Source organism: Trachurus japonicus, chromosome 15 (genome assembly GCF_045865225.1).
Source record: "Trachurus japonicus isolate A0001 chromosome 15, Traja_1.0".
NCBI classification, from domain to species: Eukaryota; Metazoa; Chordata; class Actinopteri; order Carangiformes; family Carangidae; genus Trachurus; species Trachurus japonicus.
This window is the reverse complement of record NC_140921.1, coordinates 14944338-14966573: the sequence shown is the minus strand read 5'-3', so window position 1 is coordinate 14966573 and position 22236 is coordinate 14944338. Positions and strand designations below refer to the sequence as shown.

At 42.0% G+C, this 22236-nt stretch overlaps 1 protein-coding gene across 5 annotated transcripts; it reads right to left on the bottom strand.

Moving 5' to 3' along the window:
- Positions 1-30: 30 nt before the first annotated feature.
- slka (STE20-like kinase a) lies at positions 31-21262 on the bottom strand. Of its 5 annotated transcripts, XM_085799855.1 has the most exons (20): positions 20609-21262; positions 17853-18017; positions 15902-15950; positions 15281-15430; positions 14293-14365; positions 12251-12445; positions 11941-12022; positions 11162-11290; positions 9754-10971; positions 9517-9647; positions 8496-8619; positions 7973-8152; positions 6374-6466; positions 5032-5103; positions 3858-3987; positions 3262-3386; positions 2971-3165; positions 2372-2497; positions 2102-2215; positions 31-1895 (listed from the first exon to the last, which is right to left on the bottom strand). In XM_085799855.1, the coding sequence occupies exons 1-20, from the start codon at positions 20756-20758 to the stop codon at positions 1749-1751; spliced, it is 3648 nt and encodes a 1215-aa protein (XP_085655981.1). In that variant the 5' UTR covers positions 20759-21262; the 3' UTR covers positions 31-1748. The 5 variants fall into 5 exon arrangements, with proteins under 5 accessions (XP_085655981.1, XP_085655983.1, XP_085655982.1 ...); XM_085799857.1 differs by lacking the exon at positions 5032-5103; XM_085799856.1 differs by lacking the exon at positions 6374-6466 and having other exon boundaries at positions 5032-5133.
- Positions 21263-22236: the final 974 nt, after the last annotated feature.

Sequence of the window (22236 nt, the reverse complement as noted above, 5' to 3'; positions counted from 1 at the left end):
GGTGTTTCAAGACAGTTGAAATGTCAAATAAACAGTCAATATTTTATTTACAACAAAAAGAAAATGTCCATTTGTAAAGACACTTTAAATACATTTGATCTGACATCGAAAATGCATATGCTAAGAATACCCATTGTCCATTGACAGTGACACATTAAAATGCTGTAACTTAACAAAATAAAAAAATATTTGAAATCTATGGGGCGTATGGTGTAATTCACAAGACACAGTCTCCAATAACCCCAATAAAAATCCAGCATTTATGACAAAACACTAGTCAATGCTAATGTCAGCATACAGAAATGAACATGCATTGATGATATGCAGTGGCAAAATAAACAGATCAGGTATAGGTCTCTTTTTGTGAGCTGTCGATATTCGTAAAATACAGCGAAGGACGTGGCCTCACACACTGAACTTCAGACAGTTACAGATACAGCATTTTACAGTATCTTTCATACAACGCCGTTATGAACAAGAGCGAAAAGCTCACCATAAAGAGCGATTACAGCATCAATATAATCAGGAATACATGTTTAGAAAACTAGATGTCATAAAATACTAAGGGCATATTTGAAAATCAGGATAAAATTATATTTTAAAAAAGAAAGAAAAACAAAGCAGGCAAACATGATCAAAATATTCAGTCAGTTTGAAGTTTGAATAGGCTTAGGTAAGACAAAGGTGACTCGCTGTCAAGAATACACCGACAGGTTACAACTGCATTTTTTTTTTTCGTTCAACTCATGTGGCAAAACAGTGCAAATCAACAGCTCTACATTCCTTCAGTAACCATTTGTGTTCCAAACTCACGACACTGCTCGATATAACCTCAAGAGGAGTGATTGATTTCTATATATATTTACATATATATTTGGATTCCATCATTCTCCGGGTAGAAACGGGTCACCTATGTTTAACCGAACAGAGAAATGTTTGAGACTGAAATAAAATTGATGAGCTAAAGCAAATAGTTCTAGTTTTGTTCATTCATCTCTCTCAAGACTGTAAAATCATCATGGTAAGCACTGGATTGGATTCCACTATTTTGGTACAGACATGTTAACGGCTCACTCGTTTACAACACAGTACATTCCTTTTCATTTTAACTCACAGACTTGTGATCCCAAGACGGGCGACTCTCATGGCAACAACAGACACCGCGCACGTAAAGACTACACAGCCATAAACAAAGTCCACTGACTCATCAGTACATCTCCCTCTGAAAACATCTCAGAGTTGACAACCAGCTTGCATGTGAAAAGATGAAAATAATCTCTACATCTCGTGGTTATGGGTGGAAATGATAACCGGTTATTTAAGTGCAACACATTCAGAGGGCACTGTCATTTACTGTGAACTGTGGAAAACACAGGGAAGTGCCTAAATGCAGAAAAGGGAATATATGAGGCACTGGAGATCATTCATAGTGTAGCAGGCTGTGTGCTTACAATAATCTGATAAGCATGATTGGCCTTGGCTACCGACGGCAGACGTTTTTAAATTTTTCAACATGCTCAAAAAAGTGCATATTATCCATCGGACGATTTCTCAACAAGCTGAGAAAAAACTGATTAAGTGCGTGTGTAGGCACGTCATGCTCACATACAGTGGCATCGAAGCAGTGAAGACATTTTTTCATGTTTATCAGTAACGGTCAGAGAGATGATGTCGGCTCCACCAGGAAGCGTCTGTGAGCGCGGCCGAGTTCGACGGGCGTCTGTTTAGCAGCACAGACCGACGTGAGGCTATAAACCCGAGTTGTGCAGGTTCGGGATGGGGTAAAATTTGGACACTCGGCTCTGCGTGGTGGGGTTAAGGCATTCGGATTCGCCGCTCATCTTGAAGAAGACCTCCTGCTCCTGGAGCTTCCGCGTGAACTCCTCCTCCAATGCCTGCAGGGGGCAGCACATACAAACTATTGACTCACCCTCCTTGAAGGTTACATGACCAAAAAAAAACAAACCCTGAGCCATATGAGCATGAAACTGAGACGTGCAGAGAGATAAATTCTTCTTTTTCTATTGATCAAACAAACAAACAAACAAAAGAAAGAAATAAATAAATAACAAAATTCTCAAATCAAGGATTTTAAATGTACCTTCTTCCTGGGTCTGAGCCTTTCCCTCCACTCCTTGATCTCCTGGCTGTGCTCCTCATCCAGCTCCTTCAGCTTTTGGGTCTCGTGTTCAATCAGAAGGTGGCATTTCTCATTCTGAAAAAGGAGACGCAGGTAAATTAATGTATGTATGTATATCTTTATTGCAGACTCATGGTCCATTCGACAGAAGGTGCAGTACAAGACAGGAATGTCCTGGGTTAAGAAAATACTGGAATACATATATAGATATATACGTAACACATAATGTACCTGTAGCTGCTGCAGCTCCCTGATGTTTGAGTCACACTGCAGCTGCAGATCTCTCATCTGGTTCTCATGTTTCTGGTGTTGATGGAGCCTCTCGTTCTTCTGCCTCTTCTCTTCCTGAGCAGCAAACTGGACCGCACACACAAAAAACAACAGACAAACGGTTTAATGGCACTTCCCTCAAGCTCATCATCACACTGCACCACACTAAACGCTTAAATGATCTCTCTTTTTGGCAGAAATGTTGTATTTTGTGGTTACTGTGGCCAGGCCTGCTTGTGTTTCGTACATGCACAAAGTGTCAAGAAGACTGTACTTATCAACCACGCCTTACTGTCTGTCAAGACAGAAGACTGGTTTTATAATTTGATGAAAACAAGACAAAACAAAGACACCATTTAGAGGATGACTGACAAGGATAAACTTCAGCAATGGTGACTGGAATGAGATCCAGAGTAATGTTACTTGACAAATCCTAGGTGTGACTGAATGCCACAGTGACATCATGTTGCTAAATAGACAATGCAAGTTCAGTCACTAGTCCTTCAATGTGACAAGTACTGTCTGTAAACCTGCAGCAGGAGTCTGCACCGGGTGTGTACCTGTTTTATCCGTTCTCTCTCCTGCTCTGGGGTGACGGATGCGGTGGCGGTGATGCGGAGGCTCTTCTTGAACATGGCCATGCGGGTCTTGGCCTCGCTGCGCTGGATCTTGGGCAGACGAACCCTCTCTTGAGTCTGTTTGTTCTTCATCTCCTCAATCAGCCGCTGGTTGTAGCGCTGCATCTGCTCCATCTCCTACAAAACACACACATGCACAGTTTTTAGTCCACGGTGGTTGTTAAACACAAAAAGATACATTCCTCTCTCTCTCTCTCTCTCTCTTTCTCTTACTTTCTCATGCCGCTTTAGGAGCTGGTGTCTTTGCAAAAAGTACTGGTCTTTCAGCTGCTGCTTCAGCTGCTGGTGCTTCTCCTGCAGGTGGCGCTCCTCCAGCTCCCACATGGCTGCCTCTCGAGCTGCAAAAAAAAAAAAAGATATGTGATTTATTAGTACACTGTGACGTGTCCTTTCAGACAGTGCATCTGTTTCCTCATCTGTCTGTTGTCAATGTAGGAGAGACAAAGTGTCACCCTAAAAACACCTTAACCAGTTGAGGGTGAATTAAAGCAAAAAAAAATAAAAAAATCCAACTTTGATTTCATGTCTAACCCTTAGTTATAAATAAATATTTTAAGCCAGGTTGGTTCCCCGGGTGTGGTAACACAGATTTGAGGGTTTGGGGTGAGGATATCAGAACCAGAAGTGTAACCATGTTCCCCACAGCACATGAATGCAGCCTCAGATCAATTGATGCTTTCACCAATGTGATATTATGTGATACGTCTCCAGCAAGTTTCTAGTGTCTGATCTGATTGTAGTTAGTACGTGGTTAATTGAAATAAACCAGAGTGCTTGTGTGGTAATGTAATTGTTTCTCCAGCTCCTACCTCTCATCAGCTGCTGCTTATGGTTGAGGCAGTCTCTCTCGATAGTGGCGATCTCCATTTTATGCTGCTGGATGATTTTCTTCAGAGCTCCGTCCAGGTCTTGCTGCTGCTTCTGCAGGAACTCCTGCTCCTGAGGAAACCGGAGAGTGGGGAGAGCAGTGAGAAAGAGTCGTGGGGTGGGCAGGGGTGGGCACAGAGAGGAGGACAGCCAAGAGCAGAGATAGATAGATAGATAGATAGAGAGAGAGAGGAGGCAGAATTAAAATGTCACAAAGCCTAGTCAAGTCATCCACTTCAAACCGAACACAACACAGAGCACTACGATGTTACATCATCAACTGGAATCAGAAGAGGAGACACTCAGAGATCATGGATGGCAACGATCCACAATGGAGGTGAAGAGAGAGAGAGAGAGAGAGAGAGAGAGAGAGAGAGAGAGAGAGAGGAAGAAAAGTTAACAGTTCAGTAGGGATTCAGATTTACACTTTTATGTAAGACAACATCTATAGTGACATTCACATTGTCCAGAGCCCAGCCTACATTACGCCTGACTCATTACGTAACCAATTTTCTTTTCTGTCTTTAATCAGTGATTTCTTACACAGAGCCGGTGGAAAATTGCAGGTTATGTGCTGCCATTACTTTGCGACGATTCATAATAATTAATTATATGATCATAGAATTCACTTCATAAGTATTAAGCTTAGGTATTACTATTGTTTTACTATGGAATCCCAAATATCATACCACAACCATGTATGCACAGTAACGGTGGCTTTAACATCCATCATGTGAGGCAGTTTTTAGTTGAACCTTGACTGACAAGAGCCAGACAGAAGCGGATCAACAGCTGTACCACCTCTTGTTAGCAGCAGGCAGTGTACATGTTTACTCCCAGACTCCCTCTAATCTAGTGTGATGCCAATACAAATAAAACCATATATAATGCACAGACTAGATGCAGAACATTTGTGGACTGGTGAAAGAAGAAGAAGAGGAGAGAGAACCACTGCACAAACACAGTGATAACAACACTCACATAAAAAAAAAATACGCCCATGCTTACATGTGTCATTCTTAAAGTGAAACTACCCTGTCACTCAACTTTGCACACATCTAAGTATGGGCCAGAGATGGAGAGAAGCAGGGCGGGAGTGGGGTGGGGGGAACTTACATCCTGCATCTGTGCGTTGAAGAGTGCGCATGAGGACAACTGAAAAGACTGTATCATAACCTGGGCCACTGCCTGCGGAGGAGAGCACACAGCGCACTCGCCCTGATCAGGGACAAGACAGCACACAGCAGGCTGAGGATCTCACACACACATTCACACAAACACCGAACACACACACACACTGATTCTTCCTAAGTTATGTAAGAGACGGCCCTTTACTTTCCTCTTTGGGGATATCAGCGAGTTTAAGGCGCACAGCACAGTTCTGCTTGAACGTTAGGAAGGAGTCAGTTCATTAGTCATTAATACTCTTCTCATAATTCCAGCCCTTCAGTTTAATCCAGCTTGCAAATGAGCAGTTTTGTTACTTTCCATGCTACTGGCGGATGACAGTGTTAATAATCTGAGAGAGTTAGGTTTTTATAGAACACAGGGTCTTTGTCTACATGGCTTTCATCTAATTCATTAAAGATGCACAGGAAAACAAAGTTTGGGAAAAGACTTGCAGTGCAGATGTCTGTCAGGAAACAAAAGCTATGTCTGCAATCGCTCCCTGGTTCATTAATTCGCCGTTTCCTACATCGTAAACACTCGGGGGTTCTCTGTGGTCGGTGGCAAATTGAGAGCAGATGCTTGTGAATCACGATCATAATCATCGTTATCGTCGGTGGCAGTAGTTGCATCACCATTTGACCAACTGTAACTAACTGTCATTTGCACATATGTAATCTCAGCAGCAAAGGGTTGCGACATGACCGCTGAAACTTCAGTGCTTAAACATATGGCATTAACACCTCTATGGCAGTGTCAATACAACAAAACAGTGGCAATGTATTTCTCTAGGCCATGTCGGTGCAATATATGGGATGCTGAGTGTTTATTGTGATGTAGTGCATTTTTCTGGGATCTCAATAGAGAAACCACTTAACCTGTTACAAGTGGATTAAATACACAACAGAGCAAAGTACTTCATCACATGGATGCTACAATGCTGTGAATCCAATATGGGCGTAAAGAAGCTCTGCTCACTGATTTATGTCTTTGCCTGTAATGGCTTAATGCCAAGACATTCAGTAAAGCTAACTCAGTCTGAATGGTATGTAAAATTTTGAAAGGCTCAAGAGTCAAAGGACGTATATGTACTAGTTGTCATGTCACACAGGAACGGTATCCAGTTCAGCAGCTTGAAAAATAAGGAGCGATTACAGAGACAGTGATTGTTGTGTATGTGTGTGTAATGAATACTTGAATTGAATGAATCCAGTTATAAGGGGAGAGGAAAGAGGAGAAAGAAAGAGAGAACGTAACCTTTTACTCTTTCACAGAGTAGGAGATGATTTACCTCTGCAGTCTTAAGGAGCGATAGGTCCTCCTTTAAGCGTTTCATGAGCTCTTTTCTCATGTGTTTGGGTGACTGTCCGACTTCCTGTTTGACCTACGGTGTACGTGCACAAACTGATATATGTATATTCTGAAGATCCAACAAAGCCGGCCAACGAGATCAGAAGACATGCACGGCCCCACTTTCCGAGAGAGAGAGAGACGCTACGTCCAGCCACCAACTGATCAGTCTAATTAGTCAGTTCAGTCTTTGATTAGTGTGTCAGAAATTGTCAGTTTGAACCGGTTAAAAGAGTCATGTCAAGACAAAGTCAAAAGAAAGATTTGACTGCTATGTAAGCAGATGTTAGTCTCAAGAACCGCTCCCCTGGTACTAGTTTGTCTCCCACAGCCATCAGGATGATTATTTTGACTCTTGAAATTAAGAAGCCTGAGTAACTGAGTAGGAATAATCGTCATCATAAAACACGTCCTCGGATGTTTAACAGTCCTGCATTGTGGACTTCTGCCAAGCTCTTGATTTGTAACCGAATGGAGTTCAACATAAATAATAAGAAGAAGAACAGACTGAGAATAAATATCATCAACATTCAATGCTGTGTGTGCTGTGATACATGTTGATAAATGAATTGTCTCTGTGCTTTAAGAGATTATTCCATATCAGTTACTCTGATGCATGGCTTTTTTCTAATTTCCCCCAAATGAGCCCAACACCACTTGGAAAAATCTTGATAAATTGGCCGTCACATGACCAAAGCCACCTCACACATTCATACAAGAGACATTGTTAGTTAGAATACACAATAACAACATATTTTGAATAGAGAGAACAACAATGCAAACAAATTCAGAATCTAGACATTTCATCAATAGTCAATAGCTCATATTTTTGCCGCGGCACAACAAAGCAGAGGGCTGAAGAAACCACTTTAAGCAAACCTGCGATGAGATCATATTTTTCTGCACAAAGGAAATTAAGTCGAAGTAGCTCGCAAAGCAAATTGCGAACAGCTCGAGCACGACCACCACCAAGGCATCATAATGCACAACTGATGCCAAACAGAACGGCTGCCATAAATAAAAAAGAGCCCAATATAGCGAAAAACACAAATTGCAAGCACACCCAAAACATCCAAGAAAGCATTTAAGGCTGCCAAGCAGAGAGAGAGAGAGAGAAGGAGAGGCAGAAAAGAGTACATCATCAAGATAAGCTTAGCCCAAGTCTGAACCTTCATTAAATAGTTGTCTAAAAATAACAAATAGTCTGTGTAGCACAGTATTCCTGCAGACGCAACCAGAAGCCTCCGGGCAGATGAATAATGGATACGACAACATGAAGCTTGAGGCATCGAGGAGAAAGATGGCACAGTCTGCCTGTTGCCATCATTTGCACACACATACCGCACAAGGCAGAGCAACAAGGCGAACCACTCCCATAGGATTAATATGACATAGCCAACTCAGCCACCAGCTAAATTGTTCAACACATGCACTATTAAACAGCTCCCTCATCTATTACATGCAAAGGCTCCCCCCAGATAAGAGCTAATCAGCCCACTAAAGACACTTCCATGCAGGAAACATTCTTGCAGGATCATACCTCTTTCTTGCGGTTCTTGAGCATGTTTTGGAACTTAGAGAGCTCTTTGTCTTGATCCGATTTGATGCGCTTGGCTTCGTCTCGGAGCCGGCTGGTGTGATCCTGTTCCAGTCGCTCAATGGTCTGCTTCTGCTTCTTCTCAAGATTTTCCACTTCTTGGTCATATTGACGTTTCTTAGCCTGCACGGACACAATCAGAATTAAATCAAAAATGATTTAGTTTATCACAAGATGAATCCCCTTGAAACATTTGAAAAGTTGTTTCAGGTCTTATTTGCTAACGGGGGAGGGAAAATAACTGTACATATAAGATCATCTAACAAACTTAAAATCGGTAAAGGTCACAACATTAGACATTTTTAGTCACTAAATGAGAAAATAAAGACTGTTAGAGAAAGAGAAGTGTTTAGTTTCATGTAAGTATCTACATTAGATTTAGATCAACTTTGAGATGAAGCAGCTCGTTTCTTAGGAGTTACCAAAATAAAATAAAAAACACCACACCACTGCGGTAGTGACTCACTGTAGTTTCCTGTTCGAAGCGCCGGTAGATCTGCTCTCTCTGCTGCTGCAGTTTGTTGCTAAGCTGCTGCTGGGCCCTCTGCTCCTCTTTCTGAAGGAGGCGCAGCTCTCGCAACTCCTGCCGCCTGAGGAAACCACACCAACAGCGCAACGCCAACATATTTACTCATTCAAAATTCAATACTTGCTTCATTTTAATTTCTGAGAGATGATTTTGCAGAGTTTAAATTTTTTTTTAAAAAATCCAATTACAACACAAGTGTCCCGCCATCCAACACAGGAAATGTCTTCTCTTGCTTTGAGGATTGTGGTCTAGTCTGATATACTGTAGACCTTATCTCCATGCATAACTGACATTAAAAGTAGAGTAAGCAATTGCTATAATCAGAAAAAAAAGTGATGAGCTGCGTTAACATTATTGATGCTTTCCAGAGTGCACGGTCAGAGTGAAAGAAATTCAGCTCTAACTGACGCCACCTTCTGATTGACAGGCACACACACAGGGTCGGGTCAGAGACTGACAGAACAGGGAAATACTCAGTGGGTAAAATTAGCTCTGCTTTTGTGTTGGTCTGTTTTTGTTTGTGTTAGGTAATGCTAACTGGTTAGTCAGGGAGCAGGTACCAGTGCAAGTGATAAGATGCACCGTGTCTGTCATCAGAATTTGAGGGGCGGAGCCTCTGGAGGACGACTGAAGGCCGGAGGGTGTTTGTTTTGCTGTGAGGTTCAGATATCAACAGCGTTTCTCCAGCTCTGCTTATTCTACCTTTAAGGTCATGAACCACGCAGCAAAGAGTCAGACAGCACTTGTGTAAACAGTGGGAGCAGCAACATCTCATGTCTTAAAAAGGCAAGATGGAGGATGACGGTAACATTCATCATGGGAAGTAACCCATCTGCCATTTGTAAAAAAGCTGTGGGAGCTCTGAGATGAACGAGAACTATTTAAGGCAGGCATGTTAAATAGGTCGTGTCCCATATTTAGACCGACAGTATGGCAAGCAGATTGGATACAGACGTACCTCAGGAACCTCATCTCCTCACTCTTGGTGTCGTTATCTGTCACTATCTTTGATGTCGTCACACTGACCTCCACTCCATCCACCATGAACTTTCGCGTCTTTTTCATGGTCTTCTTCTGACGTTTGGACTCCTACAATTCAAACAGGGATGTCGTGGAAGCATTGATCACGAATTAGATCATAAACACTTGAGGTTATTAAAATAAGTGTTGATAAGTTAGGCACACATGGTGTTACCTGCAAAGAAATAGAGCCCCCTTCTTTGCTCTTGGACAGGAAGCTAGAAATGGACAGATTGAGGTCAAGGCTATTGCTATCAGCGGCAGAGCTGCTTCCAGAGTCTGAGTCCTTCTCCACATCTGGCTTGATCACAGCAGGGCTTCCTTGCTCCGTCTTGGTTTCAGAATCTGTTTCACTCTCTGGAACGGACACGGCGTCTTGAGAAGTGCTCTCATCCACACGGGTTGATTTCTCGTCATCCTCCTTTGCAGGGACGTCTTTAGATGGCACCACTGGTTCCGAGTCCTCAGAGCTGACTTTGACTTCGTCACTGACTCCATTAGTGGATTCAGTTGTTGTCTGTTTCTCCAGCTCTGCCTCTTCTTGTTTCTGGTTCTCTTGTTCAGGCAGCTTTGCCTCCTCAGGCGCCTCATCCTCTGGCTTTTTCTCTACCTGACTCTCGGTGGTCTCCTTCTCTGACGAGATGTTAGTGGACGATTCATCCACACTGTTGCTGTCTGCGTCTCCATTCATGGTTGTGTCCACCACATTTGACTCTATATTCTCTGTGTCTACATTTACGTCTGGGCCATTGGCTTTGTCCTCTATTCTGTCCTCTGTAATCTCTTTACCTGGTTCTGTGCTGTCTTCTTCTACCTGTGCTACCTCTGATATAGATTCTGGCTCCTCCGGTGTATCTTCAGGTTGCTCTTGTGATGCCCTGGATTCTTCTGTCGCTGCTTCTTTGTCTTCTTCTTTCACATCTTCGGGCTTTTTGTCTTCTATTACTCGAGTAGATTCATCCTCCATTTTCTCTTCTTGTGCCTCCTTCTGTTCGTCCTCTGTTTCTGGACCATCCTTCTCAAGTTGTGTATCTATAGGTTCTTCTGGTTGTGATACTTTGGGCTCAGCAGGGATCTCTTCACTTTGACCTTCTTCTGGTTTTGTCTCTGTGGGTTCTTGTGAGACAACGTCCTTGGCAAGCTCTGTAGTACCAGGGGCCAGGTCTTCATTACTGGCTTCAGACACCTCATTGAGTTTCTCCTCCTCAGTCTTGTCTACCTCACTTGTTCCAAGTCCTTCATCAGAGAGCTTATCACTGGTCCGGTCGTCGGCAGGCTCTGCCTCCGTCTTTTCTGTAACAGATTCCAGCGTGGAGGGAGTTGGTGGGACTTTGTCATCCTCTGAGCTGGCCACACTGGCATCTGATGGTGCTCGCTTGTGCCCGGGAGCAGCCTGAGTAAACCAAAGAAAATAATAAATATCACAACATGTCATCTATAAGTCATAGAAAAAGGACACAGCATTGCCCTTCACAAAGAAATTAACAATGACTGTTTGAGATCATACATAAAATATTTAGTTGGGAACTATAATCCTAGTTATAATGTTATTATTATGTTCTTTATACCAATAAAGTACATACCGGTGTATCAGCCTCTTCCTCCTCCTCCTCCTCTTTGCTGTCCTCAATCTCCTCTGTGACTTCAGCTTTGGCCTCGGCTATGAGTTCTCTGAGTGGTTTGCTATCAGTTACACTAGTGACAAACGGATGCTACACAGACGGACAGGGGCACAAATCATCAAACGAATTAGAGATCTGTGTACTTCACAATTTGTCAGACTAAATCAAATATGAACACAAACAGCAAATCAGAAAATGATACTCTTAAAAACACAGGTTTATAATAGGTGGATCAAAGTCCAGATTTGGACCCAGACGCCATTATACTCAGACCCAGACGAATTATCTGTAAATTACTGAGAATTATCACATGTTTAGAGATTTTCTATTTTAGGTAGCACAGCTTCTCTAGCCTTGGCAGCAGTGGTCTTGTGACACTACTCTGTCAATCATTGCCACTTGAGACACCGAGTGAGAAACACAAATGGGAGAGACAAGACGACAATCAATGTCAGATAAATAAGTGGGGAGAGAGGCATATATGAAGAAAAGAAAGGGGAAAGGGATATAACAAAGCTGTTCAGTTTAAAGGATATGTTGAGATTGTTTACTATAAAAAGGTTACAGCTTTTAAAATATGAAACAGAAGAGGGGAAAGCCAAGCTTGTCTGCTTTAATATATGACACATACAGATTCTTAGCATGAGTGTGTGTGCATTCTTCAGGTTATATTGCAGGCTGTGTAGGTGGTTGCATTCTGGGAGATAATAAAATGCTGCGAATGAAACAAGGCAGCTCACCTGTAGAAGCTGTACTGTGCCCCACCTATTGTCCACATTCTTATCAAGTGCTTTCCGCAGGAAGTCCTTGAATTCTGGTGACCTTTCAAGGATGAATAACAAAGAATCAGTTTGTCTGCCACATAAAAGAGTAAATGTCCCTGGGCCCTGCAAAATGGAGCCAAATTAATACAATTCCTCCGCTTGTTGCCTTTTAGTTTAGCATTAACTATTCACCGTGCTTTCACACATTAAACCGTCCACATATCCTAATCTCCAACCCGGAAACATTCCAGTGCCACCTCTTGTTATCAACAGTGCGCCGTCTTACCAGCGAGAGGGATGCATGAGAGTGGGCGGCTCAGACTTGGCTATTTTCAGCAGCACTCTCATGGGATTCATCTCGTGGTTGGGTGGCTCAATTTGAGCCAGCTCTATCAGGGTCACCCCGAGGGACCAGATATCAGCCTTGTAGTCGTACGGACGGTCCTTGGATGTTTCGCACATTACCACCTCTGGGGCCATCCTGCAAAATCAGAAGTGAGCATTACACATAAAGCAAATTGTGGGTCGCAAGTGAAAAGTGCGCGTGTTGACTTTCTGATTACTACAGGTAAATTCTCTTTACATTTCAGGGGCTAGAAGAAAACAATAAAAATTAAAGCCGCAAGCGGCGATGATCGGGCCCTCGCGACTCCACGCCACCGCGGGGCCTGAGGCACGCGGGGGCTGTGGTGAGAAGGGAGAAAAACCCTGGCAGGAACAAAAAAACGCAATATTTCGTTCATCCACCAGGGGGCGGTAACCAGATGTAGGCAGATGAGCTCAGGGGCGAACCTTCATCACACACGTGAAGTTTCGAGCAAATCGGAAAAAGCATGAAGGAGTTATGATGAGTTGATGGTTCATCCACCAGGGGGCAGTAATGGGATGCATGCAGATGTGTTCAGGGTCAGTCCCTCATCACACATGTGAAGTTTGGAGTGAATCGGACAAAGCATGAGGAAGTTATGAGCAGTTAATGGTTCATCCACTAGGGGGCAGTAATGGGATGCGTACAGGTGTGTTCAGGGTCAGCCCCTCATCACACATGTGAAGTTTCGTGGAAATCGGACAATGTTGATGTAAAATATGCCACTTCCTGTTTCCACTAGGGGGCAACATGAGTGAGATCGCCTATGAGCATATGGAGACGTTGAGGTCGTGACCCTGGACCTGTGTACCAATTTTCATGTTGATACGAGTTCAATAAAGCCATCCAAAGGGCAAACGTATTGTCATGGCGAGGAATTGACGCCGCGTCGCCACACGGACGCCATTACTCGTAGCTTCACAGCGTTCATGATGTAGCTTCACCACCTTAGTCTGCATGTTTTAGAAGTGGAATGAAGTTGATGGGGTGAACTATGTGCCATCTGTACACGTTAAGGTAAAACCTGGCCACTTCCTGTTACCACCGGGGGGCGCTATGAGTGACGTAGGAAATTAATATATGGGGACGTTCAGGGCGGAGCCGTCATCATGTCCAGCAAGTTTGAAGTTGATCGGATAAAGTATGTGGGCGTTAGAGCTGTTCGAAGGTGAAATGGCGAGCAAACGAAAAGTCGCCAAAATCCTCAAGGCCCCAGAAGCCACGCCCTTTGACGTAGAGACCTGCGGAGCACAACTTTTGATCAGAGTGGCATCTCGGTGGTCTCCAGCCAATTTGAAGTCAATCGGACAAAATCCCTAGGAGGAGATAGATCAAACAGGTCAAAAATTCAAATCAAAATGGCCGACTTCCTGTTGTGATTTCACCATGACATAAGAGGCTTTTTTGTGCGTCTTGCCATGTTCTATAAGCCCACCAAATTTCATGCGTCTAGGTGACACACAAAGGTGGGGCTGATGTTTTGAAATTTTGTAGGGGGCGCTATTTAGCCATTTGGCCACGCCCATTTCCAACGACTTTAAAATATCAAATTTTTCGCCAGTCCTGATGTGCATGCCAAAATTTACGCGTTTTGGGGCATGTTGAAGCCTCCAAAAATGCGATCCTTTTGAGAGAAAAAGAATGAAAGAATAATAATAAACAGAGCAATTACAATAGGGCTTTCGCTGGGCGACTTGCAGTCGCCGCTCGGGCCCTAAAAAGTCTGGTATTTGAAAAGATAGGAAGCCTACCTAATATTTAAATTATATCTAAAGGTTTCTCCCAACACTGAACTCCCTCTAAATTTGTTCAGTGGTGCTTCTTTTGTTATCACACATTCCATGACAGATTTTTGTGACATTGCATAGAAAATTCATTAGTCTTAACTATAGGGGACAGTAAGACAATTATCTGATGGACAGGGGGTGAATGCCCTCTTGTATCCAGGCTCAATGACTCACCAATACGGAGTGCCGATGAAAGAATCTCTCCTCTGTAACGTCTTGGTATTTTTAGCAGACACCCCAAAGTCAGCTGAAAGTAAAAATTAATTATGATTCTTTTCATTAGAGAATCTAATTGAATTTTCTAATAACACTGTGAATCCATTTCTATATACAGTATATTTAGCACGTTTCCACTGGAGCAAAACAGCTACAGCAGAATTCTTCCTTTACTAACATGTTTTCAGCTTTCAAATATGGACAGAAAAGGGGCAGAAAAGCCTCCGTCTCCTTTTCATAATGCTCTTAGTATCACTTCTGTTCCCTGTTTAACTATTTCAGCATTTCTCTTGCATCACTTACAGTGTGTACACCTTAGAGGGAAAGAGCGCTCTATCATTAAGTCCCTGGTGACTGCTTGATAATTATTGTTTGCCAGGCTCCGTCATGACCCTCTGCCTACAGCACATGAGTCATCTGGGAGCCAGCAGCTGTGGATGCTACAGCAGCAACATGAATACTTTTACTTCTTGAATATTATGTAACCAATTCAGTGTATCACCAAATCCAGTACAGAAGTGGTGTGTAAAAAAAAAAATACAGTTCTTTCCTTTAGGGCTACAGAAAATACATCTGTTTATTTTGTAACATTTTAAACGTTGCACTTGTCGCCATTATCCTTAAAATCACTTTGCACAGCTGGCTGCTGTAGCACTGATGGCAGAGGGATCCACAACTGACTTCAGTAATTAGCCTTTTAAGTCTATTAGTGTTGGCCCTGCAGGGTTGTTCTGAGTGGTCACCAAGGACATACAGTACATCTCAGAGAAATAATGAATGAATCATCCATGTTCTCTGTAGTAATCTTAAGTAGGTATTGTCATGTGTGCTTAGGTCGAACATTGGTGAGCTTTGATCCCTAAATAATCCTTTGCTGTTAGTGAAATGTTACAATGGCAGACAGAGCAGCAAAATGTGAGAGGTGTTTTTTTATTTTATTTTTTACCCAGTTTGACATCTCCTTCCAAGGAGAGGAGAATGTTCCCGGCTTTCAAGTCTCTGTGGATGACCTTGTTTTCATGGAGGTAAGACAAGGCCTCCAAGGTCTGCCTACACACCACACGGATCTGGGGCTCGGTCAGAGGTCTCTCCAGTTCTGTAGATAAATATGCACGTGGATGGTTTTTATGATGCACTTTTACAAATGCTATAGCACAACATACAGCATACATGACTGGAGAGTCTGAGGGAAGAGATTTGCTTTAGGGCAAATAAGGCCACAGGGGAGAATGCAGCTACAATAAACAGTGAAGTTAAAAAAAAACTGACGACCTCTTTATTATGGATTCACAAAAATATGTTTGAGGTGCTTCTTCAAGCTTCAAAATAAGAGAGAGGCTGCAGGCATTAGAGGTGGACTAACCACTCCTTGGAAACTGAGCTACAATAATTACACAGTTGGACTGGTGTCTCCAAGTAGGGAAAGGGAAAAAAAAACATCCCACAAAAGCTTCTAGGGGGAATAAAAAGAGTTGGCATTTGAGGATAGAGCTAAAAAAATAAATAAAAAAAAGGCTCCAGAATTTTATAGTGTTTTTCTGTTTCCTTCAATGAATCAGGGACTTACCCAGCATGATGGCATCAACTGCACCGCCCGCACAGAACTCAATCAGAATCTGCATTGGTGAAACAAAACAAAGAGGAACAAACAACAAATAAATATACACTGTAACACAATGAGCCACCAATTTCACTATTGCCAAAGAACATCATTTGCTTATAGGAGGAACTGTTATCCACAGTAGGCGAACAGCGTGACCTTTGCAGGGCAGACATCAGCATCTCCAGTCTATGTTATTGATTACGTTGGGGGGCCATTCCAAGAAGCCAATCAATCAGACACTAAACATCTATACTGACCACAATCACATCTTCTCTCCTCCTTTTCTGGACAACCTTTATTTGTTAGATCAAAGCATTAACAGAGGTTCTTCTAATTGCAAGCAGGAGACGGTGACTCTGGGTTTTCTTTCAAATTCATTTAGCGTGAATGTTTTGTCTGTATGTCTACATTTGACTCATATCCAGGATGTTTCATCATACATTCTGATGAAAAATCCTCATTTCCTCATTTTGGTAACCACCTCAGAATATGTAGGAGTTAACGCCTTAAGTCAGCACTGTTCTTTAAGTCAAAATGTCATTCAGTGACAGTCCATTTTCGTTTTGGGGTGCAGATAGTTTCATGTCTGCCACAAACAACTGTTTCCATTTATGCTGTATCTAATATATTATTTGTATTATATGATCATCCAGGAGAAAATATTCTGATACTGTTACTGAGATGTAAAAGTGTACAGCTCCAGACCCCATTTGTAAAAGCTGATGTAATATACCCAACCACTACCTCATCTATATTGGCTTTGGCAGCATGTTACTTAGCAGCTCATGGTATCGGATTATAGACAAAAATCAATCAGAGCTACAACCGAGCACCACCCTCTATTCAGGGACTGAAATAGTGAGAAGAAGCCAAGTGGTTGTTCCCGTTCTGCATGACAATGCATGTAGCACTCAGAACCTCAGTTGTAATTTAAATTCATGTGACTCTGATGTGGCAAGCTTTCAGTAGCCTGATATTACATGTGTACATCATGCATCATCATTTTTTTAGCCAAATATTTTACTTAATTAATATTAAAAAAAAAAAAAAAAAGGAACATGCCAAAAATTAACTCAATGCACAGGAGGCAGTTACACATTCATCATGCTGCTTAAACATGGGGGCCAGAGGGACGACCTGCATGCAGCTCTGAATTATTCACAGGCACTTTCTCCAGCCACCAAAACCACTCCATTATCTTCCCATAGATGTGGCCAGTCCACAAGGGATGGTCACATGACACCACCTGCCAGGACCTAATTGCTCTGAGGCCTCTTGATGCACACGGAGTGAGATCTATTGACCATGTTTGAAAACTGTGGCTTAACTCTCTGCTCACAGTAAAACAGTGTGATAAGGAAGTGTGGGACTATTTCAAAATTTTTTTCTTTCACCTCAATAAAGAAACTATAGTCACTGTGTGTTGACAATTTGTGGAAGTGCAAGAGTGTGAGAGAAAGAAGGTATTCAGCTGGAAATCAAAGGCTCTAATTGTTGTAAGAAAATTCCTGAACTTACAAAGCAGAAACATAGAGCTTCATTTGAAAACATGAGCCTTGGTGCATTTTTTTTTTCCAGAGTATGACCTAAGAAATCCAGGAGGTCAGGCCGTCCTGTGGTAGAGCATGCAGTTCAAGCGTCATACGCCCCAGCCTCTAACCATGTCACATGCTCAGTTTTAAACTCTTCAACTGAAGGTGACAGGAAAGAATGCAGCGCCATTATTATCCTTTAATCGAATGATATAGCAGTTCTTTGAGAAATGGCATGACAAATAATGGCTTGTGATGAATTGTGTGTCCTCACGTGTGACTAGTCACTGCCCCTGTGTCTCCTTGGCTTCAAATCAACAACAACAATAACAACACACACACAAAGACAAACAGTTCTCTCAGTCAGACACGTGCTTACTTACCCACAGTTTGCCTTCAAAATAAAAGGCATCCAACAGTTTGACGATGTAATGGTGGTTGCAGGAGGCCAGAATGTCAATCTCTACCATGTAATCCTCCAGTTCATCCTCTGTCTTTGTGTCAATAACCTTGGCAGCAGCAAGGGTCCCATTCTGCTTGTTTTGAGCCTAAAAGCAAAATTAACAATGACAAAAATAGGAAATTATAGAGTATTGTACATTCTTACAACACAGAATGTATAAATTATTAAAGGAAACCGAACAAAGCTATACAGCGTATCAAATGAGTGTGCTGGTCGATACATTTATGGGATTGATTGTACTGTAGGATGGTTAATGTGAAGAAACATACATCAATATCAACTCGTTAATTTAAGACGAAAGCCATTTTGGAGCTAAAGCAATAAACAGAGAGAGACTTTATGACTTGTATAACTGAATGCAACCTCTTAGAGACTCTGAGACAATATGATGCCATATACCAAAGAGGAAAAATTACTATGGGGAAAAATACACGGAACCCATCTTAAACCACCCCATCATCTTCTAACCTACTCGAACAAAAACTCATTTTATGAAACCTGCTGACTTCCTCCTCTTCCTCTTCTACCCGCTCATCTTTGTTTCCTTTCGTTTAGAAAAAAACTGCTCTGAGATTAAATGTGAGTGGCACTTTTCAAAGATTACAGAAATGGCTTCTGTGTTTATATTGGTAGCACGTCTTCCGAATGAGCTGCTGCACTGAAACGAGTGATACAGAAACTCACCACACCCATACCCCATCAAACAAGTGGCTGGCTGAGCACTTATGCTAAGGCCAGCCTTGGATTTAATGTTTATAGATACAAACAAAATCTCGGGGAGTTAAGGAAAAAGAAACGGGAGGGTGTTGTTAGGAGCAACTGCTACAGAGTGTGTCAGATCCTATATTTACACAGTTCTGACCTGACACACTCCCTGTCTGTTTTCCTTTGTACTGGCCAACGCCTGGCTAGCACAGGCCATCACTAATACATATGCAGATTTAGTATTAGCTTCACGATGGAGAGCCCAGTGATTATAGGTCTATTGTTGAGTTATTCTGGCCCTTTGTCACTATGTAGGCTACTTGACATTTTATGCATTTTAAAACTCTTTATCTTTATAGTGATCTATTTTGAGGGATGAAATAAGAGAGTTTGTGAGTGGCATAATGATATTTGAATTGGATGAATAACAATTTCTTCTTCCAAACAACCAATAGAATCTGGCATGTGGTTAAATAATCTCTCTAGACTAAATAAAATGATTTGATCTGTTTGATGGTGAATTTGACAGGAGGCCTCAACTTGAAGGAACAAGGTAAGCAGCAGTATAACTGTGTGTACTGGCTGGCTAGGGAAAAAAGCAACAACTATATATTGACTTTGTGTTCCATATGTCAATGACATATCACTTAAACGTGTTATACAACATATGACGTGTTGTATTACGTACAACTTTAAGTGGCAAACAGAAATATCTTGCCTTTGTGTTCTGTTTAAATAACTCTCAATGACACAATACAAAATGTGAGGTGTGCAGAGTGCCTGGACTTTCTGTTTTCATTGCTCACACACTTATGACAGTTGTTTAACACTTTCTTGGCAATCTTTATCACCACACCCAAATGAGGCAGACATGAAAAACCTGTGAAATAACTTCTGAAATGCGTAGTCTGTTGATAGTACAATGACCTGATGAAGGCAGCTCCTTGTCTTTTCAATGTTTATGTTTTACCAACACCTTTAGCGTGAGAACGTGTGCAAGTATTACCCACACTTCTCATCCAACAATTCTGGGTTAAATTTGTATTACTAAATCCTGTTTTTAAAGGGGGTCTAATCAATTTGCTTTAAAAAAAAAATGCAGGTAGCCTATAAGAACAGAGATAAATGTAGGCTACTTGTTTTGTTAACCATTTCACAATGTACTGTTGGTCCAAAACAAACCCGCACTAAGAGTTGATAGCCTTGAGTGTAACAGAGATTATAAGTGGGTGATAAAACAATGAATTCTTAGCAAAACACTGCAATCCTACTACAACCCGCAGCCCCAGAGAGAGGAAATAAGCCCCTATGTTGGACAGTAGCTAGTTGTGGGTATTGTGTTCATCTAAATATTAATGTAGGCTACAGTAGCCTATAAGTGAAACAAATCAGCATCATGGCACAGGTTATTGTTTGCTCTATGAACCAGTTTGCCACTTTTAGGTCATGATTAATGCTGTTGAAGTGAACCACACCTTCAACTGTTCAACTCAGGCCAAGTGCAACTCAATGACATGGCAAAGTCAAAAAAAAGAAAATAGCATTAGGGTCTATAGCTTATAAGCACCAAAAAAGAAGAAGAAGGAGATTAGGCCTATCATAGTGGTAGGTTCAAGTTGTCACAAAACACAAGCTCTAGCTCACGTTTGTGTGCATCCCATCCCATCAACAGGAAGATGTGGCGAAGTAGGCGGGTTGGGGTAGTTTAGTTAAGGTGCAGTAGTATAGAGTATGAGTGAACTGTCACAGCGTGCATCTGGACGGTAGCTACATGATGACAGCTGAGAGCCCAGTGGCCTAGAGAGGATGTGGCCTGGTGGAGGACTGGTGCTGTCATTTAACGTCACCACATTATTATTATTATTATCGCCTCACAACATGAAACACAATGGAAGCGAGTGTCTTAAGAAGAAATGGGGTTAGAAAACCTTAGGGCGGATGTCATACCCTACAGTAGACTACGTTACCTACCTTGTACACTTTCCCAAAGGCTCCATCTCCCAGTTCGCCAATAATCTCCCAAATTTCCTCAGGGTTGACGTCTCTGTGTACGTGTTCATACTGCTTCTTCTTCTTATCGGGCCCTAACTTGAATATCTTCCGAAAATTGAAGAAAGACATCTTCCTCGGAGGATGTGAACTACAGCGCCGTGGTGGATGGTGGTGGTGGCGGCGGCGGTCTCTTCAGTTATTTCCGCCACGAAATTATGATTATAGCGGTTCCTCCCGAAGCGGAGATCAAATGTAAGCATTCACGCGTCAAATAATGGTGTTGTAGCCATTCAGCCGTGATAATGATATCAATTATAACTCCCCTTTTGACGGCAGTTATTCAGTCACATCGTAGCTAGCGGTGTTCACAGCCTGACGCTGGCCGAGCAGGAGGAGGAGGAGGTGGGGGATATAGAAAAGAGTTCGCTGGTTGTTTCCGTTGAAGACGACAGGTATGAAAGGAAACGGCAAATACAGACCACACTAATATCACATACGACACGACATGTCCGTCATTTCATTTTGTAACGCTACCGACGAAAAAAATATATGACAGTCAAAACACCGACATGCTACTTCGGTTGGCTGACCACACATACACACACACGGAGAATAAGTTAGCGGACCACCGTCAAGCTGACAACCGTGGCGTGTTGGATTTCCGTTACCTTCAACAATAAAACCGCTATCGATGAACGGTCGTCTACAAGAGCTGCAATAAATAGGCTAATATGAAAAATAGATAGCCTACATAGACTATTATCGAAACAATAAGGTAAATGTTGTGACATTAACGGTGTTTCATGCTAATCTGTGACAATTAGCTAGATGGCCAAGGCTAACTTTTACTGCATTGAGGTATAATTATGATGGAACGAATAGGCTAATGAGAATAATAATAGGCCTATAGCCTTGCCTATGTGATTATAGTCGACTGTGTGTAGGCTATGGCTAGATAGTTTATAAAAACATAATTACAATCTCAAGCCTACATGAGACCTTTTCAGAGAGTATCAAAGACAGGTGTTACCAAGGATACGAATTAAGGCTCCATTCCATTCAGGCTAAACAGAGTCAGGGTGCTGCTCTTGTGCATGCTGGCTCATTAGAAAAAGTTCTGCAACACTAAATGGAATGGAGCCTTAATTCGTATCCTTGGTAACACCTGTATTTGTTTATACTCTCTGAAAAGGTCTACAGGCCTATGTTGGACTTAGCGACATAGGAATGTGTTATGATATAGCATATGCTTTAACTGTATTACGATATATGGTATCTTATTATAAAGCTATAACTACGAGGGTGTATAATTGTGTGCATATAGCCTACGTAATGTTCTTCCCCAGGAAGAATAGGCTAGCCTAATGGGGATCTATATGTAAACAACAATAAAGCTATCTTAGTTATGAGCTTATAATGTAATGCTATATCATTTTGCCCTTGAAAACAATTAATATACAATAAATTAATAAATAAACAGATACAAATACAAAAATACACAGTCAGTGCTTTTATGTCGGACTCTTAACACTGCTACTTCCGCTGTCGTCTGATATTACAGTAGTGAGCTTGACGCGGTTGGTTGACGGCATCTGTTTCCTGGATCT

What these genes read in the sequence shown, in the direction of transcription:
- slka (XM_085799855.1), bottom strand. Translation starts at nt 20,758, where the DNA reads ATGTCTTTCTTCAATTTTCGGAAGATATTCAAGTTAGGGCCCGATAAG. An exon ending in GAGGAGATGAGGTTCCTGAG is followed by an intron (nt 8,620 to 9,516) that starts GTACGTCTGTAT and finishes TGGTTTCCTCAG; the next exon opens with GCGGCAGGAGTTGCGAGAGC. An exon ending in TCAAGAACCGCAAGAAAGAG is followed by an intron (nt 6,467 to 7,972) that starts GTATGATCCTGC and finishes CGTACACCGTAG; the next exon opens with GTCAAACAGGAAGTCGGACA.